The sequence below is a fragment of the Excalfactoria chinensis genome, chromosome 14 (genome assembly GCF_039878825.1).
Source record: "Excalfactoria chinensis isolate bCotChi1 chromosome 14, bCotChi1.hap2, whole genome shotgun sequence".
Taxonomy (NCBI): Eukaryota; Metazoa; Chordata; class Aves; order Galliformes; family Phasianidae; genus Excalfactoria; species Excalfactoria chinensis.
Genome location: NC_092838.1, coordinates 1,694,188 through 1,712,079, shown reverse-complemented (window position 1 = coordinate 1,712,079; position 17,892 = coordinate 1,694,188). Strand labels below are relative to the sequence as shown.

At 58.6% G+C, this 17,892-nt stretch overlaps 1 protein-coding gene across 3 annotated transcripts in view; it reads right to left on the bottom strand.

Annotated features, from left to right (window-relative positions):
* The window catches only part of LOC140258546 (mitochondrial import inner membrane translocase subunit TIM16-like), a 36,834-nt gene that overhangs the window by 16,372 nt on the left and 2,570 nt on the right, over window positions 1-17,892 (bottom strand). For all 3 annotated transcript variants that reach the window (XM_072348912.1, XM_072348911.1, XM_072348914.1), the window contains exons 2-9: window positions 17,281-17,377; window positions 16,962-17,036; window positions 15,229-15,299; window positions 14,925-15,108; window positions 14,230-14,306; window positions 13,206-13,256; window positions 6,128-6,214; window positions 5,524-5,606 (exon numbers count right to left, since the gene is read on the bottom strand). In XM_072348912.1, the coding sequence (XP_072205013.1) occupies window positions 5,524-5,606; window positions 6,128-6,214; window positions 13,206-13,256; window positions 14,230-14,306; window positions 14,925-15,021 (395 nt within the window). In that variant the 5' untranslated portion in view covers window positions 15,022-15,108; window positions 15,229-15,299; window positions 16,962-17,036; window positions 17,281-17,377. The remainder of the gene's footprint in view (window positions 1-5,523; window positions 5,607-6,127; window positions 6,215-13,205; window positions 13,257-14,229; window positions 14,307-14,924; window positions 15,109-15,228; window positions 15,300-16,961; window positions 17,037-17,280; window positions 17,378-17,892) is intronic.

Here is a 17,892-nt window from a genome sequence, read left to right as displayed (position 1 = left end):
CCCACTCCTGTGTGTGAGCCCCCAGCCACGCTCATGCGCTGGCTGCGGCAGGGGCTCAGGGCCGGCACCAGGTTCCTGCTGCCAAGTGCTTTCTGTTCCAACCTCTGGTTTTAATCGTTTTCCAATCCTTTATCTTTCGGCCTGGAATTTTCCAGGTTGGGTCCCTGCCCGTGGAGGTATGTTTTATTTGGAGAAAGTGAGCAAAGCAGACTGAAATGCTGCCACGGCCGGTTGCCGAGAGGGCTGTGGAGCTGGGAACCCCTCCTCAGGTGAGTGACCTGTAGCCCCTGCCTCGCTGGGCCCCCTGGGTGCACCCACAGGGCACGGCCCTGACCCGGCCTCGTGTGCTCTGGATGCAATTAGGGGCTCGGGGCGGCAGCAGGGCCGTCTGCACCCCCCCGGCTCCCAGGTGGGTTTCCGGCAGGGCTGGCTCCCATTAGGGCCGGCACAGCGGCTGCGGGGGCCCCTCTCCGGCGCGGGCGGGCAGGCGCGAGGGCCACACTCACCCGCTCAAAGGGCCCATTGTGGTTCTCTCCCCACAGATTTTTCAAATTAACATCCCAAATTCCTCTGAAAATTGCTGCTGTGTAAATATTTTCACTGCAAGCTTTGTATATTTTCCAGCCTTGTGAGGAGGAAAGCAGAAAACTCCCTGGCGGAGCTCAAGCCCCGTGCCGGCGAGTGGTGGGTGCTCCCTGTGTCACTGCTGTGTCCCCAGCCAGGATTGGCCATGGAGCCCCTTCCCTCTGTGCCCCTTTCTTTTCCCTTCCCATTATTCCCATGGGCTCCAAGACCCTGCTGGGTTGGCAGCTTCCAGCAGCTCATAAGCTCTGTGCTGGCACAGCGGTGCCACTCAGTGCCCATCCACCCGCACCGCGGCATCGGCACAGTGGCATTCAAGGATACTGCTGGCACATGGCACAGCTTTCACCTTGCGCTTTGGGTTTCATTCCACAGCCCTTCTGCTGCCACCTCCCTGCTTCCCCAGCACATAGCTGCTGTGCCAGGGTCCCCTGGGCACCACGCTTGGCACTGTGGCTGAGCACAGCCCTGGCATGTAGGAACGCAGCAGTGGCAGCAAAGTATGCTGCACTGTGGCACTCGGACCCCCTGATACTTGGCACACACCCCTGAACCTGCATGGCTCTGCAGGAGCTCAGCTGCACCCAGAAAGTGCTGTTGCAGCCCCCAAATTGCCTTCACAGCCCCAGATAGGCAGCCTCAAAACCTCCACAGTTCTCCACACTAAGTGCAGAAGTCCCCCCTGCCTGCTGCCAGCTCCACTGCAGCCCAGAGCAGATGAGCACGGCGCATTGTGCGGTGCTGCTAATTCCTCCGAGCTGAATCAGCGCAGGGAAGGGATTGCAAAACCCTGACATGAAACCAAAAAAAAAATCCCCTTTTGCTTTTCAAGCCCACAGGGTGGTCAGCGAGTGCCCTGGGGACAGAGCACTAAGACTGGGGCTCAGCAGGCAGCGGGACACATCATGGCATCCACAGCACCTGGCAGCCCATGCTGGGTAGCCAGACCTGCAGCAGAGCCCTGGCAGGACATGTAGCCTTGCAGGACCACACTGGGGGTGCCAGGGTCCCCAGGCCCCTGCCCTGGGTGAGGGATGTCCACAGGGAGCTGGAGGAGGGTGGCATGTGTGTCAGTGTCCTGCAGCCCCCGCGTACTGCGGTGAAGCCTTGGCTGCCAGGAGGAGCTTGTGGAAAGGCAGAAATATTGCCGGCTTCCTGGAAAGCTGACGAGGCCAGGGCTGGGGAGCGGCGGTCGCCCGCAGAGGCGGCTGTGGGCCAGCACGAGGCTGGGATGGGGCTGTGGCCCATCTGGGAATGATTTCGGCAGTGATGGAGCTCACCACACTCCCGCCAGAGCAAAGCACAGGGCTATTTTTACACAGCGTGATGAGCGGAGCGGGCTGCGGGGCCACACAGTGTTAACCCCTCCCAAGCAGCAGTGGGGACACCTCCATCCCTCCTTGTGCCAGGTATGGGCACCACAAGCTGGCAGGAGCAGAGAGAAAAGCCAGGGGGTGAGGGTGGGGGTCAGCAGGTAGGCTCCTGTTTTAGAGGTGGGTATGGGGACAGGGATCCATCCTGCTCTGGGCTCTGCCACTGAGGCATTGCTGATGAGGTGCATGTTGTTGGAGAACCCTAAAATGCCCAGTGCTACCCAAAGTCATAGAAAATGGCTGCTAGGTGCTGGGAAAAGCCAGTATACATGGCTTCATAGCCATGTCAGAACAAGGGGAGGTCCTACCGGAGTTACCTGCATGGGGATTTGGAATGGGAATAGCCCAACGTGGGATGTGTGCACCCCTAGGATGAGCCCCATCGCAGCAGGGAGCTTTGAGAGGCTGAGGGTGTGGGGATTGCATCCAAATGTGCAAACAGTCCCATCACAGCCAGTGAGTGGGGAAGTGACAGTGTGACACTGGAGGCGTGTGCCTTGGCACGCATGAGAGCTGAAGCCCTGCAGCTGGGTGCTGCCAAGTGAGCATATCCTCAGTCTGAGCACTGACTTCGGCTCTGGAACATCGATGGGTGCAGTGGACTGGGCCTGTCCGGGTCAGCGTCCCCAGGGGGAACCACCCTTCACATCCTGAAGCCAAACAGAGCTTGAGCTCTCCAAAACCGCCTTCCTTCCCTGCACACACTGCACAGCCCTGAGGACTTCACCCCACACAGGGCCCCATTGCTTGGCCCTCCCCAAAACCGTCCCTGATCTAGTGCTTTCATGGCACCTGTGCAGCACAACGGGAATGTGGTGGCACTGTGGGGTGTGAGGATAGGCACCGTACAGGGACGCCAAGCAGATAGGGCTCCTGGCAGATGCTCCTGTCTTTAGAACCCAGCTTCCAGCATTTGAGGGCTTTGGGAACACTGTGCAGACGCAGTGGTGCGGCACAACAAGGCACCACTGTTCTCCATGGAGACGGCACCAGGCTGTGGGCTGCTGCATCGGGTCTGGCTGCTGACCCCGCAGCAGAGCCCGTAACCCAACTCCACCGGTGCTGGTTACAATTTAGGGCAACAATAACCTATTGAGGCTTATTCCTGCTGCTCCTTGATCTAATTAAAGAGGGCCAGAGAGAAGACAAAACCCGATTCAAAGGGATCGACAGGCGGCATGCTGGGGACGACAACATGGAGTGGGGCTGGGGCCACCCACACCTCCTGCTACAGGGTCTGAGCTGTGCCAAGTGTTGCTGCCCCATGCTTTCATAGCAAGGTTTGTGCATTTGCACAGCTCTCACTTGTGCAGGTGAGATGGGCACCCCCAAAACACACTTGATGCAGAGGAGAAACTGGGGTGCCCCTTCCCCGGTGATGTTGGGCAAGAAACCATAGGGCTCGGTGCGGGCATGGCAGTGTGCTGGGGCTGGGCATGCTTCAGCTGTCCACTCTCTGCTTTGGGGTGCTACTGGGTACCTGAGACCACACAGGCTAGAGGCCCGAGGCATGCTGCATGCTCCCCTTCCTGCCGCCCAGCGTCAGTAATGAATGGTATGAGCTTCCTGCCCGCCCACTGATTGCTTCCTCAATGAGCTGCTGTGCGTAGCACAGCCTGCAAGGCCAGCACCAGGCAGCGCTGCTCAATGGCCACATGTGCCCGTGATGGGAACCCATGGCCCAGATTGCCAGCATACAAACTTGATCATGGGCAATGGAGTGCGGTAGGATGGAGATGCAGCAGTGGGGAAAAGATGGTAGCAATGAGCTTGGGGGCTGGCACCTCCGAGATGGTGCCTGAGAGTGGCTCCTCCACACCCGGCCCCGAGGTGGCCACATCACCACAGGGTCCCCAGGTGCGGCGGGGACAGGCTGTGTGTGACACCTCCCTCTGCTCACTGCTCCCCAGAGCCAGGCCCCGTCTGCTCCTGGCCCCTTATCAGCACTGATTGCCCTGCAGCTGCAGCTTCACGAAGCCACGGGCTGACACACTGCGCACTGCCTGCCAGCCACATTCCTGGCGGCCGATAAAGCCGGCAGCCAAAATAACTGCAGCCTGTGCAAACGGGGCTGAGTGCGGCCCCACGTCTGGATCCAATTTAGATGGGCTGGCTCACCCCAGCTAAGTCCCTGTGTGCACAGGGGCCAAGGCCTGGTAGGGTCTGGGGTGATTCCTGCAGGCACTGCGTAGCTGTGGGGTTCTGCATAAAGGACCCCAAAGCATCACACCCTTTGGCCATGTGCTGTGTGTGTGGCTCCCCTGGAGGAGGTTCACTCCAGGCACTAATGGCACACAAGGAGGTGGCTGCAGCCACAGCCCAGGAGCACCCCACCAGCACTGGGGAAGGAGTGTTTTCCCCTGCAGCAGTCTTGGTCTTTTGGAGGCACAGCCAGCTGAGGCTGCTTCTGCTTATTGTCCCAGCGTAGTCAGCAAGCCCTAAGCCCTGGGAGCTTGCAGGAGATGAGTGATGCTTTGAAGCCTCCTGCTCTGCCTCCACCTCTGGCTGCTTCCTGGCCACCATGCTAGGCTGACCTTCCCAGCAGGGACATACCAGCACTACCACACCACAACAGCGACCATTCCTCTCCCCTCCTGCAGGTCCCAACTGCTGTCTCAGGGCTGACACCTCATTTGGGGACACCACTGGGCAGTCAAGTGTTGCTTCTGGTGTCACAACTCACTCAGCTCCTTGCCAGAGGCCATGCATGAACACCCAGCTGCTCCAACCACTCTGCCTGCTCCATCACCCTGGCCTGTGATGGAGCCAGCTCTCCATGCAGTAAGGGTCATGGTGTCCCTGATGCTTTGCCAGCAGCTCTGGGGAGAGCTGGAGGCTTCCAGCACAGTGCAGCAAGGGCCTTGCCCCAAGCCTACATCACTCCAAAGGGATGAAGGCACTACCTTCTCCTCCTCTTGCCTCTTGGAGTGGCTCCCATCTCCCTGTGTGCACCATGGCCAGCTTGCAGGGCTATATGGGAGCAATGAGGCCAGCCTGAACTAGGGCATTTGTCACCTCGACAGCTCTGGTAGTTCCACAGACAAAATACATCATCATCGCACCTTAAAAAGAAGTGTTGACCCCTCACACCCTGAGAGCTGCCGATTGCTTCCCAAAGGGATGCCCTGCAAGCAGTCCTTACCATTGGGTAACCCCTGTGCTGCTGCACAAAGTACCTAGCCCATCACAAGTGAAGGGCCAGGGCCAAGATGTGCCAAAGGAGTTCACCCGCATGCAGTACTGTGTCAGAAGCCCAGCTATTCTCAAGCAACATATGCCACCCACAGCACATGCAGTCACTGCCAGCACTGCTGTTGCCTGTCACAGTGCTGCTGAGGACACAGACATACTGGCACTGTCACCTCCTGCCCATCCCAAGTGATCGCTGCCATGGATGTGGCTGTGCCATTTCCAGCCTGGCCCCCGGCTTTCTGGTTGAGTGCTGCTGCTGCCAGCTCCTGCTGTGCTCCCTGCAGGTCCCCAAGCAGTGGAGCACATCCCTGCTCAGCACCACCATGCTGCTCCACATTCCCCCCTCTGCCACCCCATGGTAACTCCCCATCCCTACCCAGATGAGGTGTCCAGTGCCAAGGTGAAAGTCGCGCCACTGAATTTCCGTGTGTCCCAGAGCTTCACCTCCCGCTCACGCATCTGCAGGGACAAAGACATGGATTGCATCAGTGGCTGCTTGTCTCCCTCCATGTCCTCTCCTTCCTTTGCTTCTAAGTGCTACAGCACGTGGCCAGCCTGCTCCTGCTACCAGGGGTGACACAGCTGAATGCACTCAGCACCCTGGGCTGTGGGTGAAGTGCAGGGCGGGCTGTGGGTGTGAGGGGCAGTGGCTGCTATGCTAGTAGCTCCATGGCCAGGAGAGCCCAGCATGGCTGCTGTGACTCGATGTGGCTGCAGCCAGGGTTTTGCAAGGACAGGAGGTGGCTGGAGGCTCTACTACCCATGGGGACAGAGAGGAGATCTCCTCCTTTCCTCAGCCTGCTCTTATTGAGACAGGCCCTCCTAAAAGCCCCTGGGGCTGCCCTTGCCTTGCAGCCATCATGCTGGATGGGAGCCTCAGGCTGGCGCTGCAGAGATGCACAGGGAGGCCATGCTGAGGCCTTGGCACAGGGTGGGAAATCCCGGCTGGCGCAGAGCTGCCCTCCCAGTGAGGCCCGTACCTGGCTGAACCCCACGGAGATGAGGCAATCGCTGGCTCCCATCCAGAGCAGCCGGGAGTCCTTGTTGTTCTCATGTCCTGGGACGCACTGCAAGGCACACAGCAGACATAGCCATTAGCATTGCCACTGCCCACATTGTGCAGGACCGTGCTCTGCATGCGGCTACAGCGTGACTGTGAGCAACTGCAGGGCTGAGTGCACGGGGCCAAGCTTGTCCCTGCCAAGGGGTGCCCAGAGTGCCAGTGGGATGGGGATGGCCTCCATGCTGGGACTGTCCCTGTGAGGTCACCTTGGTGGTGCCAATATGGTCACTGGGATGAGTGGAGGGTGGAAGCAGGGAATGTGAGCGTGGTGGGATGGCTCCTGGATCCCAACACCACCCATGGCTCTTCCTGCACCAAATGTGGAGCCTGGCTTCAGTGTGATGAAAAGCTGCTCCATGCTGGCAACAAGACACTTGAGCACGGCCACTGCCAGGGTGCAAGAGGGACTTACTTCCCCAGTTGTATCCTGGGTTCTTCCTCTGTGCCAAATCCCAGCTCAGGAGGCAGGTGCCCCACGTATATCCAGAGACTACTGAGACACTGACGGCAAACTGAGCCCAGCAGCACTCCTCACCCTGTCCTGCCCAGCAGCCCCTCTCCCCTGGGGTTGCTGTGGGGCCAGGACCCCCCAGTGCACCCAGACTTTGCCCTGCCCTTTGCAGCACCATCCCCAGTCCCACTGCTGGGCCCTGGTGCAGCTCTGCTGAGGACAGGAGCAGAAGAGTTACAGTGCTGGCTCCCACGTGGTACCCAGATGGGCCCTGCAGTTCTGGTGTCCCAGTGGGACCCAGCAGCACTGCTTGCTGTGCGACACAGGAGGTGCTGGAACTCCCTCGCTCTCACTTAACCAGCGCCAAGAAAACAGCCCAACCACCAACGCTTCCTGAGCCATCATGGAAAGGCAGAGCTGAGCCGAGTGCTGTGCTTCCAGCACCACCACACAGCCCAGCACTCCTGACTGCTCCCTGCAAAGGACAGTGGGAAGCCAGCATACCCAGGGTGGGAGGCACACAGGGGTGACATACACACACTCTCCTGGCACCTGGAGGATCTGTGTCCCCACGGAGGTGCTGTGCTTTTGGGAGGAGCCCTGCCAGGAGCCCCCTCAAGGCCCAGCGGGATGCCTGCCCAGTAGATGAGCTGCTGCGGCCCACAGCCAGGGTGGGAGCGGGCACATGGTGCCAAGCACATCCCCTGCCAGGACAAACACAGCCATGCCAGCCAGGATAGCCTGGGAGAAGCCCAGCCAAGCCTGGCACTCCCTGCAGCAGCAGCAAGATGCGGGGCAAGATCCAACGCATCTCCACTGGCACTGGAGACCTCTCTGATGGAACAGACCCCCTGACGTTGTCCTCCTTTCCTGCTTGATCCTTCCCACTGCACCCTGCTTGGCTCCAGGACCAACATCCCTTCAGCCCTGTGCCACTCCCAGCAGTTAAGCAGGCAATGTGTCCCCCTGTGTAGTGTGAGGGCTGTACCAGTGCAGCGAGGACAAGGAGGGCCGCAAAGTGGGGCAGCGAGGTAGATGGCTGGGGAGCTGCTAGCCCTCCCCACCAGCCCAGTGCCTTGCTGCTAGACAGAAGGACGGAGCCAGTATCAGTGCTGAGAGGGGAAGGAAACCCTGGGAGTCAGGGCCAGGAGAACTGAAAGCCCAACCTCAGCCAGGACTGTCGGCGAGGAGATCGCTTCTGCACCTGAGCCACTCGGCTGTGGCTGCCAAAATTTGACAGCTGGAGATTGGAAAGCCTCATGCGCTGGCTCTGCTGGCTCCCAGCCCTGAGGAGCAAACAGCACCAGGGGAGCCCGGGGTACCAGCCCTGGTGGCACAGCTGGCTAAAGGGCTGCTCAGTGGCAGCGCCTCTCTGCAGCACACGCAGCTCAGTGGGAGCTGTAACACTCCTGTGAGCAACATGATGGAGCTGCAGACGGCCCCCAGCTGGGTGGGACGGGGCAGAGCATGCCAGAATGCGCCTTCAGATCACTCTGGTGAGGAGATGGTGCTGGGACCCTCTCCCAGCCCAGCCCAGTGCCCTGGCGGGGCCTCGCTGCTCGCAGCCCACGTTGCGCACGCTGCGGCAGGGAAACATGTTTTCTGCATTAGTTCCATCCCGGGCTGAGCAGTACGTATGTCAGCAAATATGCGGGAGGCTGGGGCCGGGGCGCTCCGGTTTCGGAGGTGGCTCAGACACCAGGCTGTGCAAATGTTGCCAGAGGTGAGCATGCAGGGCTGGACGGTGCGTGTGCCACTCCACCTAGTGGCAACTGGTTCCGGGGTCCCCCAGGAACCCCCACCTGTGTCCTGAGCAGAAGGCAGATGCCGAAGTCAGGAAGGGGTGGTGTGAGCGGGATGCTGAGGTCAGATGAGAGCCACAGAGTGGACAGAGGTCCACGGGGCTGCCAGAGCTAGGCAAGAGACACATTTGTTTGGAGACAATTGATGATGGCAGCCTCGTTGTACACGCACTGATCAGCTCATCCCCAACACCCTCCTGCCCCCCATCATGCCCTGACACTTACAGCAAGTCCGTGGGGCCCCCAGCCCTGAAGAGCCCCAGATATGCTGTGGGACACGAAGTGGCTGAACACTCCACACCATGGGGAGCATGGCTGGCGTGTCAGATGCAGCTGTTGGCAGCACAGCCACAGTGGGTCAGCATGAGCTGGCAACAGCTGCTGGCAGATTTCAGCTCCTCGGCTGCCTAGGAGAACCTGACACAAAGCAAAAACTTCTACACCAGGGCGAGCCCAGCCTCTGCCTGGAATATTTACATTTGGCCAGGGGCTGGGGAGCCCAGGGCAGGGTTAGGCAGCAGGAGGAAACCCCTGAGCTCTGGGATCCCTCAGTTCTGCCATGCTCATGGCTGGCAGACCACAGGCATCAGAACCCTGTGGAGAAAAGGATGGGGAAAGTAATTGCTGCCACCAACAGGCACGAGCCCAAGGGGCAGAGGAAAGGCTTCCTGGGGAGCTGAGGGGGTTAATCATGGTGCATCCTCCCCGCAGAAGAATGTGATCTCCCCTCGCTGCCAAATCCCGCTCGCTCTAGAGGTGGCCAGGAGTGCAGAGCAGCCTCTGGCAGGCTGGGCCCGAGTCTGCAGAGCAGCTCAGCTCCTCCAACAGAGGAACACAGGGAGGGGATAGCGTGAGGCTGGAGGGGCTGCCTGCCCCCAAAAGGTGGCTTTGTGTTCAGAAGCTGCACTCCTTCTGAAGCAGAGAAAGGAGGAGCCAGCCTCTCAGCCACATACAAAGTACTCTGCTCTGAACCTTGTGGCCCTGCTGAATCACACTGAACTACAGCTGCCGGGCATCCAAATGGGATGGCAGACACAGAGCTTCCCTGTAGCAAAGCTCCAGCAGTCATGTGCCAGTCCTGATAAGGGATGAACGGGTTTATGGTATGGGTGCCACAGTGGAGAGTGACCAGCATGGCACCCCTCTCCCCTCAGGGCAGCAAGCTACAGGGCTCCCCACGACCCCCAGCCCACATCAGCAAGCAGCAGCACAGTAAGGCTGTGACCCACCGACCCCACAAGGCTGCCCCCAGTATGCCTGCAGGACAGACAGGCACCCTGCGGAGGGCGAGCCCTTATGCCGATGTGGTGATGCTGGGGCTCAGCCCGAATCCTCCTCAACTTCCCCATATCTGCAATACCAGCAGCATTCCTGCGAAGGATAGCCGAGGGGGAAGCAGAGCAGAGGAAATATAAACAATCCCGTGCAGTTACGCTGGGGAACAGAAGCATGAGAGCGCGGAGCGCGCAATGCTATAAATAGGCAGCCCAGAGCTTGGCCAACTTTTTCAAAGCTTCCCACGGTCTCCTTGGGAATGTGGGATGCTGCGGACCTTCCCTCTGCCCAGAGGAAGCTGCTGCTGAGGCTGGGAGTCAGGTACCCCCAGGGTGACCCCAGCGTGGGATACCACACTGCTGGGGTGGGGAGGCAGGCAGAGAGTCTCCTATGTCCTGGTGCTCCTTCCCCTACTGAGCGATGCCCAGCTAGACCCAGCAGCCAGGGACAGGACTGTTGCCAAGGCAGGATCCAGGGCAAAGGTGTCATGTCAGGGTCTGCGGGGTCCAAGTGGTGGGCATGGCCGGGTGACTCCAACCTGGACATCCACCTTGCCCTAGCACTGCCCTGCCCGCAGGGTCATGCTTGTGGGATGGAGTGGCAGGGCAATGGCTGGGGTGTCAGAGTGGGGCTGCAGGGGAGCCGTGGGCAGAGGTGGGCACCCCCGGGTCCCTACCTTCCCAAATGACATGGCCTGCAAGGCAGGGAGATAACCCACTGTGGGGACAGACACACCCCAAATTGTCCCCAGCTGCCCTCAGCCCAGGTCACACAAGTGTTGTGCTCCAAGGGAGCACTATAAAACGTGAGCACAGGCGTGCACTCGCCCGGCGTGCGTGGCCGTTCCCTCGCCCCCAGTTCTGCCAAAACAGCGTCGGGGGAAGTTTCTCGTGAGAACAAGCACAGTTCCTCTCCATCCCACACTGGCTGTGCTCAGCCGTGGCCCTGCAGCACGGCGTATCGGCGGCGCCTGCTCCAGCCCCATAATGTGAGCCAGGTGCCGGCCAGATGCATGCAGCCCTACACATGCCATGCAAGAGCGGGGGTGGTTGCGGGACACTGCATGTGGGAGACAGGGCTCTGCTGCACCAAATCAGGATGCTGGGAAAGCAATCAAAGGAGATATCACCTCCAGCACTGCCAATGCTAAAAGCCAGAGGCCACTTGGTGCCATTCTGACTCACCTGCAGTGTTGGTGCTCTTCTGGCACCCTGACCCCAGCCTGGCACCATGGTCCCAGCACTGTCCTCACTGCATGGAGGGCCACATCTACTGCACAAGCAAGCCTGAGGGCTTAGTCCAAACAATGCAGGAATGCCCAGAGGCAGAAGGAAGCTTCATATCTAGTTGCTGCAGGGTTGGCAAAGGTAGGAGGGGAGAAGCACCCAGCCCTGTCACGGCTGTAGCTGGGAGGGATGGGATGAAATTTGTCTCCAACACAAGGGTCAAGGCAAGGAAGGAGACAATGTACAGCAGCAACGAGCCCTGAACCTGTAGGAGGCGAGGGGAAGGGAGGGGTGTGTGGCCTTGCGAGAAGTCAAGGCAATGTATGGGACATGCAGGACCTCACAAAAGGACAACACCCAGACAGAGCTGCACAGGACACACAATGGGACCAGCTGCAGCAAAGAGGTGACCATGGGCCCCAGGGGGGACAAGCAGCCACTGCATGGGGTTCTGGCCACTCCCCAGAGCAGCTTGAGGTCCCAGGCAGGCAGCCCGCATGCCCTCCTCACCATCCTGTGGTCCCTGACAATGCAAGTACTGCACCCGCGAGACCCAAGACAGCCCCACTGCAGCCACCCCTCCTCCCTGCTCCTGAGGCTCCACTTTTAGCTCCTTCTCTTCCTTTTCCTCTGCTCTAAAAAAGGAATGGTTTAATGAGGGAGGCTTGGCAAATTAAGAAAACCAGCCGGAGGAGCAGCTCTGTGCTGAGCTTTGCTTTGTTGGAAGCATGCTGCAGAGGGATGGAGCTGTGCTGGCGGCAGTGCTGAGCCTGCAGCCATGACTCCAAGTGGAGCCAGCTAGAAACCCATCGCTCATCTCCTTCACCGCAGTGAGAACCAGGCAGCCTCAAAGCTGGGAGCCGGTGAGGCACGGGCACCATGCGGTGGCCCTGACAGCCCTTGGTTTCATAACCACGTTGGCCCCAGGGAGCAGGAGCCCTTCCAAGCATCCCAGCCCTCCAGCAACAGGGGGAAAACACAAAACACAGGAGTGTTATCCCTCTTGGCTAAGCCAGCTCTCTGCAAACTTCCAAAGGATTTATGGCATTCTAAAGTTTTCCCCTTCAGCACAGTACTTCTCCAAGACTAAACATCTTCATCAATTCTCGGCCGGACGGGGTTATGGCTGCGGTGCTGCGCCTCGCGGCAGCAAAGGTACACATTTCTCTTGGCAAACTCCGAGTGCCGGCTCTGGCCTGGCTCAGGAGGCGGCGGAGGGAAGTGAACTGCCTGCTTTGAACAGACACCATCATTCACACGTTATTTTTAATAGCTCAGCTAGACAGAGTCCACCCGCCCCAGGAGACTTGGCTGGAGCCCACGGAGCTCACAGCATCACAGAAATGCCGTTATACAAAGCGACAGAACTGTCGGGAAGAACCAGGGGGCAGGGAGATGTGGAGTGAATCTGGCTCCTCCCTGCAAGGTTGAGCAGCTCCCAGAGCCATTCGGAGGGCTGGGAGTGCTTCATCCTGGCTTGTTTGCATGTATAACTGCTGGATTTAAACTTAAATACAGTACTGCTGTATTTACAAAGGCTGCCTCAAGGCACCTCTCACACCTGCAGAGGGCACCCACGGACACTGGAGGCTGTAGTTCTCCAGAGCCCAGGGGCAGGCACATGCCGGTGCCACGAGCACACTGCAGCCGTCCCATCCTGCTCTCCACTGCTTCCCTTCCCTCCCAAAAGCCTCTCACCCCTTCTGCACGGGGAAACAGTGGCTGTCGGCAGCCAGAGCCCTGAAGCCACAGGAAACCTCTAATAAGAGGCTGTTTAAACTTGATGTGGATGGCAAGGCCCAAGTCCTCTACTTATTTCCTAATCACTGTTATTTTGCTGAGCTGCACAAATCCAGCTGCCCAACCTCACCCTTGGCAGGACTTTATTCCCAAAAGCCTTTTGCTCAGCTCCAGCATGGCAACACAAAGACCAGGAGCCATTCTGGAGCCCTCATGCCTTGAAGGGTTTGGTAGCACTGCCTGCAGGGCGGGTAGGCAGCAGTGCCAAAGCCCTGCTGTTGTCCCTCCTGCCCAGTGAACTGAGGCAGCTCACCAGGTGGGTGGATGGGAGGGCAGGAGTCCCAGGTGTCCACACAGGGCTCCAGCAGGCAGCACTATTGCTAATGGGGCCTCCTGTAACAATTTGAGCCTTGCTGGGGCTGGATGGGTTGGTTCACTGCACACCCCAGGTGGACAGGGCTGCCTGCACTGTCTGCATAGCACAGCTAGGAGGGACAGTACCTGGGATGCAGCTGGGCTGGCTCGAGGGTCAAAGATCCGCAGTTTCTTGTCCTGTTGAGATAAAAAGAAAACACAGAAGGGTTAAGGACACTGGGGCCAACAGGAGGTAAGGCCATATTAGGCAGACAGCTGGAGGAGCCTCCTGCTCCTGCCCCTCCCCCAAAGCCCACTCCCATGGCTCACAGCACCCTGCTGTGGGCATGGGCACACCCCACGGTCTTACTGAGACCAGGACACCTTCAAAATTGCTCCAAAACACTCCCAAAACTGCTCTGCCTTCAAATCAGAGCCAGGACTGGAGCCAGACCTCTCAGCCCCATCCTTCCAAATGCTCCCTGGTATCCCAAGGGCAGTATGGAGAGCCTTTCCCTGCCCCAGCTCTATAGCCAAGTACCTCAGGAAGGGCTGGCTGGAACAGTAGGAATATGCTCTGGTGCTAGCCCTTTTCCATGAGCATTTTGCAAAGGCAGAGGAGTGCTGGGAGCCTGGCTTGCACGCATGACTTGCACACATGGTCCCATCTCAGGACCACCTCCTTGCTTGGCATGCAAGCTCAGTCTGCATGCTCATCTGGGCTTGCACAGTCAGTCCTTGCTTGGCCTCTACACACAGCCTGGGGCCTGCCTGCATACTCAGCCTGCATGTGAGACACACGCCCTGCACTCTGGCGCATCCAGCACTGTGCACAGGCGATGAGCTGCAGGCGCCATCTAGTGCTGCCATCCCACTCACCAGCCCCAGTTCTGCCCTTTCTTCCCAAAATGGGGTCACCGTTTGCACCCCACGTTCCTCGGGTGTCAAGCAGATTTATGGTCACCAAAGACATCCCGTGTGGACGACAGGGAAGGTCAGGAAGTGCTTTGCCAACAGCCTGACCAGCATTTCGCTTAAGGCAGGCAGAACCCAGCAGGTGGTATAGAAGGAGGAAGAGAAGGAGGAAAAGGACTGCCTACTCAGAAACACAGCACACAGCAATGTCACCATGCACAGATGAGGTTCCCAGCCCCATGTGTGCTCCACTCACCTTGCAGGAGGTGCCGAGCAGCCGGCCGTCATGCTTCCAGGACAGGCTCTGCAGCTGGTCCCCGTGGGCCTCTAGTGCTGGGAGGGGAGAGAATGGTCAGAGCCTACCGTGGGTTGGGCACAGGCTCTGTCTTCTGCCAGATAAAGCAGGCCCTTCCTTACCACCCTGGGGCTGGCAAGGCTTTCCTTGCAGCAGGAGCTCAGCTTTGCACCACACTGCTGAGAGGTGGTTTTCCACCTGAACAGTTTGTCATAGCAGATTTCTCTTCCCCAGGTGGACCTCATGTTTGTCACACAGATCACAAGGCAAACACTGTTTTTTTTTTTTAAACTCAGAGTCTTTCAGTTCAAAACACAAGCCAGGACAGTGCTGGCACACTGTGATGCTGTGAGCCTTGCCTGCACATCTGCCACCTCACACTGCCCAGGGAGCAGCACCCTTCATCCAGTCAGCCTCCTCTCACAAGGCCTTCCACTGAACCTTCAGGACCCAGGAATCTCAGGATGCAACCCTCCATTACCACAGAGCTTCTCAGATGCAATGATTTGGCCTTCCTCAAGAACCCACAACAGCCAGAGCAGATGACAGGGCCTACTGGGGGCACAGTGCAGGCATCTCCACAGGGCAGGAAACACCAGGCCAGCTTGGCACAGAAACAGTGCTTCTGCTCCCACATCCATGGGGGCTGTGCCTACCTGTCAGTGGCTGCTGCTGCCCCATATCCCACACGGTGACCTGCTTCCCCACACCAGTGGTCAGGATGCCATCCGCTGTTGGGTGGAACTGCAGCATGTCCACTGGACCCCCGCCAGGACCCAGAGTCAACCCTGCACTGCTGGGCAGCTCCTGGCCTTCCTCAGGCAAGCGCCAAACCTTCACCTGTGGCACCAGAAAACATGGTCAGACCCTGGAGGCCCATCCCCTCTTTCTCCCCCCACCCTACAGCAAGGCCTCGGGACAGGCTGGGGACAGCCACACGGCCCTGTACCTAGCACTCACCGTTTCATCAGAGGAGCCTGTGGCCAGCAGGAGTGGGTCAAAGGGTGAGAAGTCAAAGTCTGTCACTGCATCTGGAAGATGAGGAGCAGAGACTTACCCTCACATCACACCCACAGACAACTTTGGGCCCTTCCCATGTGCATGCAGACAGTCAGAGCAGAGGTATTTCGGGGCAGCATGCTTTGCTACAACCCTCCATGCTGACCCTCAGGGCCTCACACTCCTCTGTCCCCACAGGCAGAGCACACCAAGCAACCCGCAGCTGCATTTCTCTATTTAAAACAGCTTTCATTTCACAGCAGACAACCCCATGCCAAGCCACTGGCAGTGCAGGGTGACTGAAGTGCCAATGGCACGAGGGCGTCTGCATTAGCCCCATGCACCCAGCAAACAAGGCTCCTTTGTCCCAGCCCTGTGCGGCGTCAGCAGAGTCCCACAGGAGCAGTGCTGGCACCTTACTCTGCAGCCCCTCCAACGCGTTCGGCACACGGGTGAAAGTAGGTCACTGTGTACTTTTCCGCTTCCACAAGGCTGCTGAGATGCAGGCCCAGAAGGCACAAAATGAAAGGGATGTACTCTGGCTCCTGGCTTATCTGCTATGTTTGCCCCAGGAGGAGAAGAAAATCCCTTCTCTGCTTTGAATGCAGAAGGGAGGGGTTTCCCAGGCACCCTCAGCTTCAAAGGGCTTCTGCTGAAATCCCATTAAGGGCTGCATGGCTCCACTGGCCCCGGGAGCACAGGCAGCTTGGTGGCAAAGGGACACCCAACAGACAGGGCGGAGATGGAGCCGGGCAAACAGCTTCAGGAAGGCAACGAGCCCAGAGATGATGGGCTGAGTCCCAGGAGGGATGTGGCCTGAAGGATAGCCCAGGGAAGCTGGGAAGCTTCAGGCCTCCTTGTTTAAGTGGCAGTTTGGCTGCCTGGCAGGTGTGACGGTGACATAGGTCACTGTGCCAGGGCACAGCCCGAAGCTTCCAGCTCTCTTGCAGGAGGAGGTAACACATAGAAGGCCCCAGTGCCTGGCTAATCTCCCTGCCTTGGCTCACCTCAGTTATAAAGGGAGACTTTCCATCTGTTTGTCAGCAGGAAGCAGCTCCCATCTGCTGCACCCTGGCTGAGTGAGTAGAGGGGATGCCATGCACAGAGGCTGAGACATGGTGGAAACCACACAGCTCAGGCACACTGTGTACTCCTGCAGCCATGCCAAAGCACTGTGTGCACAAAAGCAGTGATGGGACTGGCTCAGCGGCCTGCTCCCATCTTGATCCTCTGTTGCAGTTTTGGAGAAATGGGTAGATATTGCACTGCAGACACCAGGAGAAGGGTGCCCAGACTCCCCATTCCCCGAGTGCTTTCTGCCTCTATGGCACACGCTGTGCTACCAGCAGCAACGCTGCCACCAGCCCATCCTTCCCCCATTATCACCAGGTACACCCTGCTGCAATCACAGCTCAGTGTGTGCAGCCACACTCTGCCGCAGAGCTGCTTGGCAGCTGTTGCTTCACGGGTCTGTTCCAGGTGCCTTTGTGCAGGGTGTTCGGTTTAAGTCAAGCATTAGAATTAGGCTCCCAGAGTGCTTTTCACACTAGTCTGCTCCACTGACATTTTATGCAATGAGTAATGCGATGAGGGTGTGCTAAGGGAAGCTCCCCCAAGAGCTCAAGATCATTCTGCAGTGAAGGGACTGAGACTGATTTCTTTCCTTTGCAGAAACCCAGCCTTGCCCAGCTTACCTGAGTGGCAGCAGAGCTGAGACACGATCCTCTTGCCTCCATCCCTGCCCTCCAGCGGCACGATGCCCAGCACACCTGCAGAGAACACACAGCAGCAGCTCACCCCTTGCCCAACAGCCCCTGGGCATCACCCATCAGAACTCCCAGGACGCCCCCACAATTTAGAGCATTTGCAATTCATGAGAAAAGAGGGGACTGTGGGGTGGACAGTACCTTCAGGGAGAATCAGCTCCAGACCACATGGGCCCCCTGTGCCCCATGTAGCTGGCCTGCCACCCAGCTCTAAGGGCAAATTTACATCACCCCCCAGGCAACTCACCTGCTGCCTCGGCACTGAAGGCGACCCAGCGGCAGCTGGCCTTTGCATGGTTCCCATAGGATGCAATAGAGCTGGCTCGGAAACCCCCGATCCAGGCCTGGGATGGAGAAAAAAACCTGTGTTAAGAGATGGCTCTACTTCAGGGAGAGAAGTATATGGAGGGCTGGAGAGGAAAGCACAGAGTGGTGACACCACATCACTGGAGACCATCAGTACCAACAGAGCCCCTCCAGGGCCTCAACTGCCCTGTGGTGGGAAGGGCTCAGGTGGTTTTGCATAAACCAGTGGTGGGGAGTTAGGGGTGGTGAAAAGGTCTCTTGGGCTGTGCTGAATGAGGCACTGGCAATGGCAGACAAACCCCTCCAGCAGCACATATCCAATGTGGACACACAGCCAAAGAACTTCCCCACAGCTCCTGAGCCAAAATCTCACTCTGCTACTCATTCCCCAACATTGGCAGGGTGGTGAGGAGCCTTGTGACACCTGATGTACAATCACAGCTCCATGCCCCAGGGCCAAGTCCAACCATCCAAACCCAGTGCTGGGGCATCGTGCAGGCATCCCCATGGCTGCAGCAGACACCCACGTCTTGCAGCTGTGCAAAGCCATTTG